Source organism: Oncorhynchus mykiss, chromosome 10, assembly GCF_057628025.1.
Source record: "Oncorhynchus mykiss isolate SJ-2025 chromosome 10, ASM5762802v1, whole genome shotgun sequence".
Lineage (NCBI taxonomy): Eukaryota > Metazoa > Chordata > Actinopteri > Salmoniformes > Salmonidae > Oncorhynchus > Oncorhynchus mykiss.
Genome location: NC_143031.1, coordinates 14457192 through 14472309, shown reverse-complemented (window position 1 = coordinate 14472309; position 15118 = coordinate 14457192). Strand labels below are relative to the sequence as shown.

At 42.0% G+C, this 15118-nt stretch overlaps 1 protein-coding gene across 26 annotated transcripts in view; it reads right to left on the bottom strand.

Moving 5' to 3' along the window:
* Window positions 1-15118, bottom strand: part of LOC110533377 (rap guanine nucleotide exchange factor 6) — a 164185-nt gene that overhangs the window by 128122 nt on the left and 20945 nt on the right. For 11 of the 26 annotated variants that reach the window (XM_036989732.2, XM_036989735.2, XM_036989734.2 and 8 more), the window contains 4 exons: window positions 13114-13184; window positions 12551-12607; window positions 10648-10731; window positions 383-452 (listed from right to left, as the gene is read on the bottom strand). In XM_036989732.2, the coding sequence (XP_036845627.2) occupies window positions 383-452; window positions 10648-10731; window positions 12551-12607; window positions 13114-13184 (282 nt within the window). Of the gene's footprint in view, window positions 1-382; window positions 453-3796; window positions 4301-10647; window positions 10732-12550; window positions 12608-13113; window positions 13185-15118 lie in introns of those variants that run through there. The other 15 variants (XM_036989738.2, XM_090185898.1, XM_036989739.2 and 12 more) reach the window with 3 other exon arrangements.

Genomic DNA, 15118 nt, shown 5'->3' with positions numbered 1-15118 from the left:
TGCTCGCTGGCCAGGCCTGCTCAGGGAGATGGTGGTGATGGACTCAGTCTGAATGTGGTGTGCTACAACTATGACCTAGCTGCCTCGCAGACAGACAAGCCTCAATGTAGGCCTATTTACTGATTGGGTGATACAGCCTTTGTAGGCATCGCATTGAGCTGTATTACTGTAGTATTGTCTTCTTAAGACTATAGGCCTAGTTCAGATGAAACTGAAGAACCCATGGAGAGGAAAGCTTTAAGACAACAATCTAATTATGTAGGCTCTGTGGCATTTTGCACCTACTGCCACAATCCAGTGTCTTTGTCCCAGTCTGTGTTTTTCTGTACTAGAGTCAGTAGATATGGAGACAGAGAGAAAGAGAAGCAGTGGCTCTACTCACCACAATCATTTCTGAGGGCTCTAAAGTGATGCATTCACAGCCTCGTCTGCCCCCCAGCTGCTTGCCAAAGCTGTGGAGAGAGAACACACAGCACAGAGGACACAGGGTGTTAAATCAAGTGGAAGGCCAAGGCATCTTTATATGGCCAGGGTGGGACCACAGTCTAGTCTTAGTCATTATGACTAAAATATCATTAAGTCTTAGTCACATTTTTGTCATTTGAATAATGATTTAGTCTAGTTACTGTCAAAATGACAAAAACGGTGGGACATTTTAGTCAACTAAATGCCCTTTTCATTTTAGTCACATTGCATTTATCTTTCCTCATTAACATAAACATAAAGCACTGACTTCCATGTGCACAAACATACATAGCCTTGTCCTATCAACATATTCTTCTGAGCAGCATCCTATTTCTTTCCAACAGCAGAAATATGACAAAAAAATAAGATTATATGGCCATGTAAATTCCTAATTCGGCCTACATAAATATTGCACATTACATACAAAACAAGGCACACACAAGCCGAGAGAGAGACAGAAAAAGAAAGGCCGGGAGAAACACAGAGAGGGACAGAGAGATGGTGGCACAAAGTATTGTGTGTTGCACCTCCATTAGAATTAGAACGTGGGCTAATGGCTGTTTCGCCCTGTGAGTCACTAAACCCCAAGTCCAAATCGAGTCCCAAGTCCCCTGTGCTCGAGTCCTGGTCCAAGTACTGAAGTCTAAGTCACTGGGTCCACAGTAACTCTAAATACATGTATTTAACCAGTCAGATAAAGCATAGTGGCAAGAATGATGTAGTCAAATTGCTTGCTATCCCTTTTCCTTTCTCTCTGTGCCGCCAAAATGTTTGCATATAGGTTACTGGTAATGTTACCAGAGGTACGTTCAGTTGGAAAAACATTCTCCATCGTTGCAGATAGAAATTCTATGAATAGCGCCAACGTTATTCCTTAAACACGTCAGGCATGTTTGTTCTACATAGCATATTTCTATCTGAACGTTCCAAAACGTTGCATCATGCTCAACACTCCCAAGGTTGTTAGCTATATCTAGCTAATGAGGTAACATGACCCAACAAGGTATTGCCTAAAACAACAAAAAAAGGTTATCGGTTAAAAAATGGTTAACGGTTGAGCAAAAATGTAAAAAAAATGTAAAGACAACCAAATTTTCTATAGCCTACTCAAGGGAGAGAAAAACATCGCTAGACTGTTGTTTTACTATTAATCTCAATCTGTGCTGTTAATATTAATTGTGGTCGTCACGGAAAAGCTCAATCTCTCCAAAAACTTTTGTCCAGTCCACTTAGTAGTCAGATTTCAGTCACAGAGATCGTTTTAGCTAACTGAAATTAAAAATAACTTTTGTTTAGTCAGTTTTTTCTGGGAATATTTAGTCAGTGATCGTCTCGTCAATTGCCACAGAAAAATAGGTATGACAAATATTTGAGTCACTCTTTTTGTTGACAAAATTAACACTGTTGTTCAACACCGAATACACTTTTACATTGCAAATTAGAGACACTGCTTTTGGTGTCAATTTCAATGTATTGCAGTCAGTACTGATGTCTGTATCCAATGATGCAAAGATCGACCAGTTCAAATTGAAGCGATTACGATAGTTAGGCCTATTTATTTCTAACAGTGACAATATAAAATCAACAATCATTCTCCACTAATGCATTGAGGTGAACTGGTATTGGTAATTTAGTAGCAGGTTAAAGTTGATGCTTGTTAACAAAATAAAGGATTGATAGGAGATTCACACAGCGAGTCAACTGTCCATTGAGGATTGAATCGACCTGCTCCCCTCTGGACAATAAGGTCATGTTTGACTGGGATCACAAAGGAGCTTATTGATCTCGAAACTGGTCTGTGTCCCAAATGGTACCCTATTCACTATATAGTGCACCATTTTTGATCAGGGCCCATAGGGTGCTGCTTTGAACAGATCCTAAGTAGGGAATTGGGTGACATTTGAGACGAAACAGGGCTCAGCCTTTTCACTGGTTCCACCATGGAACAGAACAGGCCGGCTCAGATGGCTTTCACACTTCAGATCAATCACATGGTGTAGTAGTATCACGTTAGTCAGCCCAATGACTTTCCCACAAACCAGGTCATTAAGACCTGGTTCCCCATTCATATGAATGGAGCTGTTCAGCTATACAAATATTTTCTTATGAGATACCAAAATAGTCACCAACTACAATGAACTAAAATATAAACCCAACATGTAAAGTGTTGATCCTATGTTTCATGAGCTGAAACAAAAGATCACAGAAATGTTCCATATGCACAAAAAGCTTATTTCTCTGAAATTGTGAAAACCATTTTGTTTACCATCTTTGTTAGTGAGCATTTCTCCTTGGCCAATATAATCCATCCACCTGACAGGAAGCTGATTAAACAGAATGATCATTACACAGGTGCACCTTGTGCTTGGGACAATAAAAGGCCACTAAAATATGCAGTTGGGTCACACAACGCCAAGTTTTGATTGAGCATGGAATCGGCTTGCTCACTGCAGGAATGTCCACCAGAGCTGTTGCCAAAGAATTTAATGTTAATTTCTCGACCATAAGCGGCCTCCAAGGGTCATTTTAGAGAATTTGGAAGTATGTAAAACCAGCCTCACAACCGCAGACCACGTGTAAACACGCCAGCCCAGGACCTCCAAATCCGGCTTCTTCACCCGGACAGATGATGAAACTGGGTTTGAACAACCAAATAATTTCTGTACAAACTGTCAGCCTTTCTGCCTGCCTGGCTTCCTTTTCCTCTCTCCAGCTCACCCCCAGGAGTTAATAAACAGTGGGGCCCAAAATTGACACCCTTGATAAAAATTTGCAAAAATGACAGTATCATGAATTGTGTATTTTATACAGTCATTGTATCAAGGGAGTCAATGCATAGACTGTGTGGAGTCCTTTAGGAGAGGCATTGTGTGCGTTTGTCCATACAGGGGGGTAGGCGACTCTTGCACACATGATTTAATCTGCTTTGGCATGTACAGTATCTGGGATGAGTGGGGGGTGGTTGGAGAGGAGGGTAGTCAAGAGAAGTTGGCTAACCTCCATGTAGTGTTCTCATTTCATACTATTAAACAAGCCAGTCAATTCAATTCCTACAGCCCCTTTAGTCTATGTCAGGGGTAGGCAACCCTGTACCCCGAGTGCCACAGGATGTTGTTCTAACGAGGCACCATACCTGACCAACTGAGCAGTTTATTGATTACCTAAATTCAAAACACCTGGTCTTCCCTTACATCAAAAACATGAGGTTGCCTAACCCTGGTCTACATTATTGAGCAGGAATACCAATGATATTCTAATGTAGTAGAAAATATTAAAAAAAAACTGAAATGTTACTTTATTATTTAAGGGAACTTCCCCGGTGTTAGCTTACCTTGAACATGCCGGACAATCAACAACAATCACTGGACAAGAGAAGGGCTGCGGTTTCACCAGATTTAAAACATTGGAAGACATGAGAACTTCACAAGACTTTAGAAAACAACCTTTCTGTCAGCTACAGGATCACTTAATGTTGTGTTAAACAAGGCTGTGTTCCTCTGTAATGGGGTAAGTTAAGATGAATCCGTTTTAGAAGTGAAACTGCAAGTAGAAAGAAACACTTCCCGTGGGCTATTCCTCAGTTAAGCCATGTCTCAGTCTGGGGAAATGTGCCTTTCTTACTCTGTACATATCTCTGTCAGCTTTAAAATCAACAACATGAATAGTACGCTTTCATGTCAAATCACATAGGCCTCATGGCATCTTGCTGATGTGTGCGTCCCACAGGGAATTCCAAAACATTTAGTCCTTAAGAGTTTTTCCCAGGGAGCATAATCCAATGCCGGCATCAGTCCACAAGCATAGGGAGAAGTCGAAAACCTCCTCAATGACTTACTCCGGCACACATCCAGAACTCCGTGTCCTAGGGGTCAACTCCAAATAGAACGATAAACGCACAACGGAAGAAGACAAACACTAACTCAAACAGCTACATACAGATCCCCTTCTCTGGGATAATGACATCCAGAATATCCTTAAAAATAAAATAAAAATATATATAAAATGGGGGGGGGGGGGGAATAGAATAGCACAGGTCTCAATCCAAACGTCTGCTATTTTAAATCAGAGTCCAGTCTGATTAGAGATCCAGGGGGAAGAGGAGGGGTCTGTTTAGAGATCCAGGGGAAAGAGGGGTCTGTTTAGAGATCCAGGGGAAAGAGGGGTCTGTTTAGAGATCCAGGGGAAAGAGGAGGAGAGTCATTATGGGCTTGAGTTGGTCCTTTCTAAGGGAGGGAGTGAGTCCCCTCTACTCTGGTCTGTGTGTCCGGTGGCTCCAGGGCGGTGTGTGTGGGTGTGTGTTAATTTCCTGCCTGGATGTGCTTCTGGGCTACAGGCTACTCAGGAACACATGGTCAGTCCCAGTTCTTCCAGGAGTTCCATATTATTCCCTTCCCCTCTGCTCTCTGCCCTCCAGCCCCCCAATCCCCCTCCTCCCAACTGCCCCCTGCAGGGCAGCATCCCCCCCCCCCCACCCTCTGTCTGTCATTAACTGACATGCGGGAGCACACAGACACCATGTTCACACACACTTTAATATCTCCTCGAGGTGCTTGTGTTATTGACTGTGTTTGTTTATTCCATGTGTAACTCTGCGTTGTTGTTTGTGTCGCACTGCTTTGCTTTATCTTGGCCAGTTCGCAGTTGTAAATGAGAACTTGTTCTCAACTAGCCTACCTGGTTAAATAAAAGTGAGGGAAAAAAACAAAATAATTGCCCAACTTTTCCTTCTGCACTAAAGCATGGTCACCTAATGTAGGACAAACTGCTGCCAACAAGCAGATTCAGCTACACACCAAGAGTTTTCAATGCTTATTGTCCCCATTTTCCATTTGTGTAAACCTCAGTGCTTCAAATCCAATATATGCAGTGCCATCTAGAATGACTAAAGCCTTGTTCACTCTGGCAGCTTGAAGTCTTAATAGACAAAAAGGCACATGGAATAGGATATTTCAAGCCACATTTCAAACTACCTTCATAGGGCGATTGAAATAATTGATTACTGGCAATAAGACGTGTCTGAACAGTAAAATCTGATTTGTTTTTTAGACTGTTAATGACCGTGTATCCCTGTACATCACCTCAGTACTTACTGGTACCCTACATGTAGGTAGAGGTAAAGTGACTACGATTCAAAACATTCAAAGCAACAAGGAAACGTCCATAGCAGGCATTGTTGTCATCTTTGTTCGCTATACAACAACTTCTGAGTGACGGGAAGCAAGAGCACCACCAATCCGCTTACAGTCGTGGCCAAAGGTTTTGAGAATGACAAATATTAATTTCCACAGTTTGCTGCTTCAGTGTCTTTAGATATTTTTGTCAGATGTTACTATGGAATACTGAAATATAATTACAAGCATTTCATAAGAGTCAAAGGCTTTTATTGACAATAACATGAAGTTGATGCAAAGAGTCAATATTTGCAATGTTGACCCTTTTTCAAGACCTCTGCAATCTGCCCTGGCATGCTGTCAATTAACTTCTGCACCACATCCTGACTGATGGTAGCCCATTCTTGCATAATCAATGCTTGGGAGTTTGTCAGAATTTGTGGGGTTTTGTTTGTCCACCCACCTCTTGAGGCAAGTTCTCAATGGGATTAAGGTCTGGGAAGTTTCCTGGCCATGGACCCAAAATATCGAAATATCGATGCCACGTAGTTATCACTTTTGCCTTATGGCAAGGTGCTCCATCATGCTGGAAAAGACAGTGTTCGTCACCAAACTGTTCCTGGATGGTTGGGAGAAGTTGCTCTCGGAGGATGTGTTGGTACCATTCTTTATTCATGGCTGTGTTCTTAGGAAAAAATGTGAGTGAGCCCACTCCCTTGGCTGAGAAGCAACCCCACACATGAATGGTCTCAAGAAGCTTTACTGTTGGCATGACACAGGACTGATGGTATTGCTCACCTTGTCTACTCCGGACAAGCTTTTTTCTGGATGCCCCAAACAATCGGAAAGGGGATTCAGAGAAAATGATGTTACCCCAGTCCTCAGCAGTCCAATCCCTGCACCTTTTGCAGAATATCAGTCTGTCCCTGATGTTTTTCCTGGAGAGAAGCAGCTTCTTTGCTGCCCTTCTTGACACTAGGCCATCCTCCAAAAGTCTTCGCCTCACTGTGCGTGCAGATGCACTCACACCTGCCTGCTGCCATTCCTGAGCAAGCTCTGTACTGGTGGTGCCCTGATCCCGCAGCTGAATCAACTTTAGGAGACGGTCCTGGCGCTTGCTGGACTTTCTTGGGCGCCCTGAAGCCTTCTTCACAACTTTTGAACCGCTCTCCTTGAAGTTCTTGATGATCCGATAAATGGTTGATTTATGTGCAATCTTACTGGCAGAAATATCCTTTTCTGTGAAGCCCGTTTTGTGCAAAGCAATGATGATGGCAAGTGTTTCCTTGCAGGTAACCATGTTTGACAGAGGAAGAACAATGATTCCAAGCACCACCCTTCCTTTGAAGCTTCCAGTCTGTTATTCGAACTCAATCAGCATGGCCGAGTGACCTCCAGCCTTGTCTTTGTCAACACTCACACCTGTGTTAACGAGAGAATCACTGACATGATGTCAGCTGGTCCTTTTGTGGCAGGACTGAAATGCAGTGGAAATGTGTTGGGGGGATTCAGTTAATTTGCATGGCAAAGAGGGACTTTGCAATTAATTGCAGTTCATCTGATCACTCTTCATAACATTCTAGAGTATATGCAAATTGTCATCATACAAACTGAGGCAGCAGACTTTGAAAATCATGTGTCATTCTCAAATATTTTGGCCACAACTGTACACCACTGCATACACACCCACCATTACCATAACTAGTGTAGCCATGTCAGCAAATTACTACAGTCTGAACACACGTGGTTACTTGTATCTTGCTGTTTGGACAGTCAGTATTCAAAAACAGATTTGAAAAACTAAAATGATTTGAGTATTAAGGCCTGCAGTGTAAACATGGCTTAATTGTCTATAGGCAGGGAGCTCTTGGAAATATTAATAAATTGGATGGCACTAGCCTAAATGGGGTAGAGGAAGTGGTTCTATGTGCAAATTCTCTTTCAAAACACTTTCAGTCTTGAGCTCACAAAACTAATTGGTTCAGGATTGTGTTTTATGTCTGGGCAGGACAAAGTAGAGGAGTGAGGGCGTGTTGGAGAGACCAACTGATGCAGGCAGACAAAAAACAATAAGCAGTGAGAATGGGCCTGGCTGGTGTGTCTGTGTCCAAGACATCTGCAGTCAATCAGCAACACACACACACCTCATTATTGGCAGCTGCAGTTATTATAGTCACGTGTTGCTGGAGGAATCTCACACTCTCCTCAAAGCTGCACTCCATCACAGACATGATCCCTACTTAAGTGTGTTAAAATGACTGTGAGCAACTGTTAGAATTGCTCTATAAAACACCTTTCAAACAATACGTTTTTCCGCCAACTTTAGTATCCCTCCAACTTTAAAAAAAAAAAAAAAAAATTATATATATATATATATATATATATATATGAAAGGTATTGCTGGTGACAAAGCCTCTATTTAAAAAAAAACGGTATTTTACCGCAGTGCGACAAAAACAAGAGTTACACATGGGATAAACAAACGTACAGTCAATAACACAATAGATTAATCAGTATAGTGTGTGCAAATGATGTAAGGCGATAAATAGGCCATAGTGGCGAAGTAATTACAATTTAGCAATTTACACTAGAGTGATAGCTATGCAGATGATGAAGTAGAAATACTGGTGGGCAAAAGAGCAGAAAAACATGTGGATGAGGTAGGTAGTTGGTTGGATGGGCTATTTACATATGGGCTGTGTACAGCTGCAGTGATCGGTAAGCTACTCCGACAGCTGATACTTAAAGTTAGTGAGTCTCCAACTTCAGTGATTTTTGCAATTCGTTCCAGTCATTGGCAGCAGAGAACTGGAAGGAAAGGTGGCCAAAGGATGTGTTGGCTTTGGGGATGACCAGTGAAATATACCTGCTGGAGCACGTGCTACGGGTGGGTGTTGCTATGGTGACCATTGAGCTGAGATAAGGCGGGGCTTTACCTAGCAAAGACTTTTTTCCACCAACCGACCAAGTCATGATTGCGGTAAAGTTCTGCCTACGGCTTAGTATAAAATGTAGCCGTAATGCTGATTTTGTTTCACTGAATCTCTGTCTGTACATTTGGTTAATAAGTGGAGGTGGTATAGCTTGTCTATTAGTTTGCTAATCTGTCACTGATCAGAAACATTTAGCTTGCAATAATGTAGTCTAAATCAAGTGTAGGCCAATTTATTTAGTCTAAATCAAGTGTAGGCCACTGTATTTAGTCTAAATCAAGTGTAGGCCACTGTATTTAGTTTATATCAAGTGTAGGCCTATTATTTTGCTAAATCGTGTAAAGAAGACTCCAAAAGCCTGGAGGTTGTGAAGTATCAACACGAGACTCACATGCTTTTGAACATATAGATGGCTATTTTCTGCTCCCTAACAAAGCGGAGTGAGGGTAGGAAAGAGGTGAAACGTGGAAAAGAAAAAGCATGGGCTTGCCTTGGGCAAGAGGTAGTTTTTATATGACAGCGGTTCCACACGCTGCTATTTTATTCTGTTATATTTAATTACATTCTTACTACAAAATATATATATGTATATGTGTATTGACTGATCGGGGTAGGTGTGTCTTGTCTGTTTAACTAAATAAACTATTGATTTCATTAATTTGGACTTAACATAATTAAACTCAATACGCCATTCTATTGTTTAAAAAATACATTTAAAAAGTCTTGATGTTTCTTAGGACCTGCCTAAACAAATGAATAATGGATGTCTTTTTGATGCTGTATATTCAATGGATTTATTCAAATAGTGGCCCACCCACATCTGCAAACCACTACTACCACTCATCACCGGCATGTGCATAAAAAGTGTATTCAGGCAAGAATGTCTTAAGAAATGGGCCTGTGTGTAAAGGGGTTAACTCATATAAACATTGCCCAAATGTTTAATATTTTATAGGTTGAACACAGTAAATCCTATGTAAAAGTAGTATTACAGGCGCTTCATCACATCTCTTCTTATCAAAGCCAACACAGATCTGAAGCACACTGCTGCTGCAAGATAGGAGACACACCTCCAGAGCTGAATATATCACACTACCAGCCTCTCTGGATGCGTCCCAAACGGCAACTCATTTCCTTTATAGTGCACTACTTTTGCCCAGAGCCATATGGAACTCTTAAATTATACAAGTTCAACAGTATCGAGCACAAAAACTTTCCTGAACCAACACTTGCACTTTACCCCCTCCCCGTCTTCTAGCTCTGACTTTGCTGATAACTACTTTGTAGGAAAAGTGTACTTACTATGCCTATGAAATGTGGTTGTCCCACCTAGCTATCTTAAGATGAATGCACTAACTGCAAGTCACTCTGGATAAGAGCATCTGCTAAATGACTAACATGTAAATGTAGTACCACGGAGGAGTTTAAAAAGAAAGGAACTCCCTGAATCTTGTATTCCATAGGCTAGGAACCCCACTATGCAGCTGTTGCAAGAGCACAAAAACAATGATTGATAGGCAGCTTAAACTTCAATTGAACAATTATTGGGTTCAAATGCATAGCCATCCACAGGAACCGAAATCTGTAAGGCAAAAATAGCTAAATGAGAGAGCAGCAGTGTGATTCACATCAATGCGCTATGTAGATGTCAATAATAAGTGATATCCGTATCGCTGTAGACCACTGTTGTCATCCTTACCTACAAGCGTTTATTCAAGTTGGATAATCTTTGGATGCTGACAGCAGTCGCACCATTGGAAGACATAGCTTGGACTGTAGCCTACAAAAGCCTGTTCCTGCTCTTTTCCCACGATCCATCAAACACATTTGGTGTGTCATAGTGGTCTCTGACTTGTGGTCAGACTCACTCAGGTGGAACAAACTTAAACTTTTATTTTTTCAATGCTGATTTGAATGTCATTGAGAAAACAGAAAGGTGTCAAATAATGTTCTCAAAAATAATTTGTGACTTTAAAAGTAATCCTGGACGTAATCATCTAGTTTCAAAGTATTTGTTTTTGCTGGTAACGTAACAGATTACATTATTATTATTTTTTAAATTAGTTACATGTAATCCTTTACTACCCAACCCTGGTGAAGGGCTGTGTGCTGATAAATGGAACATAGATGGAACCTACCAGCATCTGGCCAAGTACATGTGGTCCTTGAGGATAACTGAACCGGACAGGAGGGTGTACCAGCATGTGGAGATGCTGTCTGCGCTGAAGACGGAGACAAGATAACAAGGGACATTGTGTTAGTCTACATAGTGCTGTTTATGGACACGTCTGCATGGTGACATCACATGCATCATACTTTAAAAGGAAGGACCAGAGTTTTTCCTCACCATGTGATCTAACCAGGAAAAACTCTGGGCCCTACAAACAAGTCTTGAATGTTGCTTGAGGTGGTACGGGGTATCTGCAGGTTCCATCAAGTTGAATTTAATACTTTTTTTAATGCAATTTTGAGGTCTGCGTGTGCGCCACAAACCTGCTAATATTCCCATGATTCTTCACGCCGTCACTAATAGAAAAAATGAGTAGGCTTCTAATGGCATTCACAGTGCTTAAATAAAGACGTGCAATAGACTACTGAAATGGTATTCAAATAACTTGTTTCATCTAAGCAGGAATGCATGATTCAAGACATGTCCATGTGCACTGCAACCTAATACAGAAATTGTTATATTTTACTGTTAAAAAAAATACTTTTTTGTTAAATAGAGATTAATTTGCCAACATCTTTACGTGCACTAATATATTTGGTGCCAATTCACCAGCTGGGTAAGTGGAAATTCAAAACATATTAGCTAAATCACTACCTCCAAATACATTTTTCACAGGACGTAGCCATGTTTTAATCGAACAGTAAACTCATTATTAATGTCCTAAAAAAAACATTGCGGTCATAGCCTAATACCCAATGAGGCCGAGGTGCTCGCAGAGGCCGATGCTCATTTCGTACGCCCTGTATCGCAAATCCATATCAATATATTGGTTGTAAAATAAGACAGCTGAGAAATAAAATATACCTGCACAAAGCTGAGAACATCCCCTCTTCAACTGTGACAAGTTTTACACAGAATAGCTGTGTTTATCTTATAACTAAAAGCAGAATTACTTGACCAAATCATTTAATAGCTAAATACACTGAACAAAAATATAAAACGCAACATGTAAAATGTTGGTCCCATGTTTCATGAGCTGAAATAAAAGATCCTGGAAATGTTCCATACAAACAAAAAGCTAAACTCACATTCTGTGCACAATTTGATGGGTTTTAATACATTTTCAAAAAAAATCTAAAAACCTGTTTGAGCTTGGTCAATATGGGGTAGTGTGTGTAGATTGAGGGGGGAAAACTATTTAAAATCAATTTTAGAAGAATAAGACTAACTTAACAAAATGTGGAAAGAGCGAAGGGGTCTGAATACTTTCCGACTGCACTGCAACGTGGGTTGCATGGACGTTCACATGGTTAAGTAGCTTTAGTGTTTCATGAGGAGTCCTGATTGTTTTCAAAGGCTGTTTAATACATCCAAGTAGGTACTATAATGTCTATGTTCTCTGTGCCTAATTGGACCAGGCAGATTGATTCCTACAGTGTCGGAGCATGGTACTGAGTGGGGAAATGGTGTGTGTAAAAGCATGGCGAGATATATTTTTCCAATCAAAAATTCAACCACTGAGTTTAATGTGATTCCAATGAAAGGAGTAATACATCAACACAATGTTGGATATGAAGAGTATGCCTCTCTCCCCCTCCCCCTCTTTCCATAACACAGCTTAACTCTATGCAGTGGAGCAGAAGAGGCCGTTATGACTTTCTTTCAAGACTAAAGAGATGCTGTTATGTCCTGACACGGATCAATTCTTTGAAGTGTGAGGAGTCTTTGGTAGTATAGAAATGGTAAACACAGAGAACACAACAGTTACATGACAAGACAACCATGCAGCAGACAGAAGAGGAAAACAGTGCTCTGTAAGAGAAGCCAAGCAGACGTTTAGGGTTGTGTGTGTGTGTGTGTGTGTAACTTACTAGAACAGGACCTGGTTAGCTTCGTGTCTCTCATACCTGGCTGAGGTACTCATTGACCTGCACAACAACAAAACAAGTTTCAGACACAATCAGTTTCATACATTATTAGAAGACGTTACCAGTTCATACATTATCACAACCAGACTGACAGCTCTCATATCTGAATGTTGGTGATGTGGAATGGTTGTGGTGAATGTCAGGGCCAGTCTCAGAGCTGCATGGCCTGGCCTGCACACCGGCTCCAGTGTGTGTTAGTCATCTCTGTCCTATGTATGTACAGAAGATTGTACAGGAAGGGCCATGTGGATGACTCAGACTCTAGTTGTAGCTCCACCTCCTGTGTCTGTATTCATAACCACATAATAGGAGTGTTGATCTAGAATCAGGTCCACCTCTGTCCATATAGCATAGTCTAATCGCATTCATTAGGTTTTTAAAAAGGCCAACCTGACCCTAGATCAGCACTCCTACTCCGAGCTGCTTTATGAATACAGGCCCTGGTGTATGGAGCTTAAGTAGGGCGAGTGGTCGGAGTAATGGATGAACGGGGAGGTGAATCTGACCTGAGCTGGTGCTCCCTGAGGTGGGACAGGACATCCATGTGGTGGAAGTGACAGTAAATAGTGTGCAAGTCCTGGAGGAGACAAGACAACCGGTTCAGACAGACATCTCACCTCAAACAGAGGCAAGGCAACACAGGCTGGTTTAGAATGTAGGGCAAGCAATTGAAAATGCAGCTCAGGTCTGGTAACTGTGGTTGGTTTACCAAAAGGTCTCCCTAGGGCCTCCCGAGTGGCGCAGCGGTCTAAGACATTGCTTCGCAGTGCTAGAGGCTTCCTTACAGACAAGGGTACGATCCAGGGCTGTACCACAACCGGCCGTCCCATAGGGCTGCACACAATTGGCTCATCGCGCTCTAGCAACACCTTGTGGCAGGCCGGGCTGACCTCAGTCGTCAGGTGGACAGTGTTTGCTCCGACACATTGGTGCGGCTGGCTTCCAGGTTAAGCTGGCGGGAGTTAAGAAGCAGGGTTTGGAGGGTCATGTTTCGGAGGACGCATGACTCCACCTTCGCCTCGATTATGTTTTAGCAAACGTGTGTTTGGGCTTCTTGCGGCCAATTTGCAGTCTACAAATTATTAGTCATTATGTTCCGGCCCTCTGACCATCCGCGCAAGAAAAACTGAAATAATAAAATCAGACTGCGGCCGAATCTAGCTGATGATCCCTGCTATAGACCTAATACACCCAGATATGTATTGAACGAATGTGCAAATGTTTGGGCACACAGGCCCTCAGTCAGGGTTGACCAAAGGTCTGAATCAAATAAACACTGGAGGATTTGTATGGATCAACAGATTATGGTCAAACAACCCTTTTCCAAAATATAACACAAGGCAAAAACAAATAACGCGACACACACAGCCATTTTATATCAGAGGAGCACAACACTCTTTAAATACAAGGAACCTTTCTACATTTGATTGTATCAACTCGGCTCTAAGCGAACCAGACCAAGGGCAGGTGCAAACTTCTATCATTGAGTTTCCTGTAGACCCGTTGTGTAAAAAAAACACACTTCCTAACAAATTGACACTGTTAATCCAGACCAACACAAACACTCACTGACACACAATGTCCTTAAAATAGTCATATCAAACACAGCTGTTCAAGAGCAGATAGCCTGAAGAATGCATGTGAAAACCTCCATGTAGACATATGGTATGGCAAGACAGAGGAGCTATTGAGCCCATGGGCAACTAGCATTAACAGGTGGAGCACATGCCTCAGTGGCTTCAGGCAAGCGGAAGTGCCCACGCACGCTGATGTGTGTGGCAGCAAAACAGCAAGTGTTAGTTAGCGAAGACTGCTGAGGGACCGATTCAATATAACACTGAACCTCTGCATTTTGTCTCTGTGGAAATCAGGGGGTATTTGCTAAACCAGTCACACAATGTGTGAGTGAGTCATTTTGTACGGTATTCAGATCGTGTGTGTGTACAAAAATCATGTCTCAATCAGTAAATGGAAGGATCATGCAGAAAACCTGCTACAAGAGGAAAACCAGGCAACGCTGGAACGGGGAGAAACAAAGGGAGGTGTGTGTGTGTGTGTGTGTGTGTGTGTAGGCGTCCTAGATGTGTGCAGAAGGGTTTAACAATAAGGAACAACAGAGCCGTGCCAGTCTGGGCTCCTCCTCCCGCTAACACTTCCTCTGAGAGTTCATCTGAAAACCAGAGGCCAGAACCATCTGACTGTCTGGCACGCTACTTCAAATAAAGGGAAATCACTAAGAACATGTGGAGGGAGTCAACCAGAGTTTTTGTTAGGAAAATGTAGCTCCGGACATTTGAGAAATGTACCAAACCCATATGCATTGGGTGCATAAACCTGATTAGGGCGTCCATCCACGGTGTTCATACTGTCAGAAATCACATTTAGATGATGGTAATTCCCCTTAACGGAACAGGCAACTGTGTGCGTGGTTCTTACCGAATTCCAACACACACTTTGAAGACGTTAGAATAACTGTCCCCATTTACTTTTCCTCAGCCAACAAGATGAGTA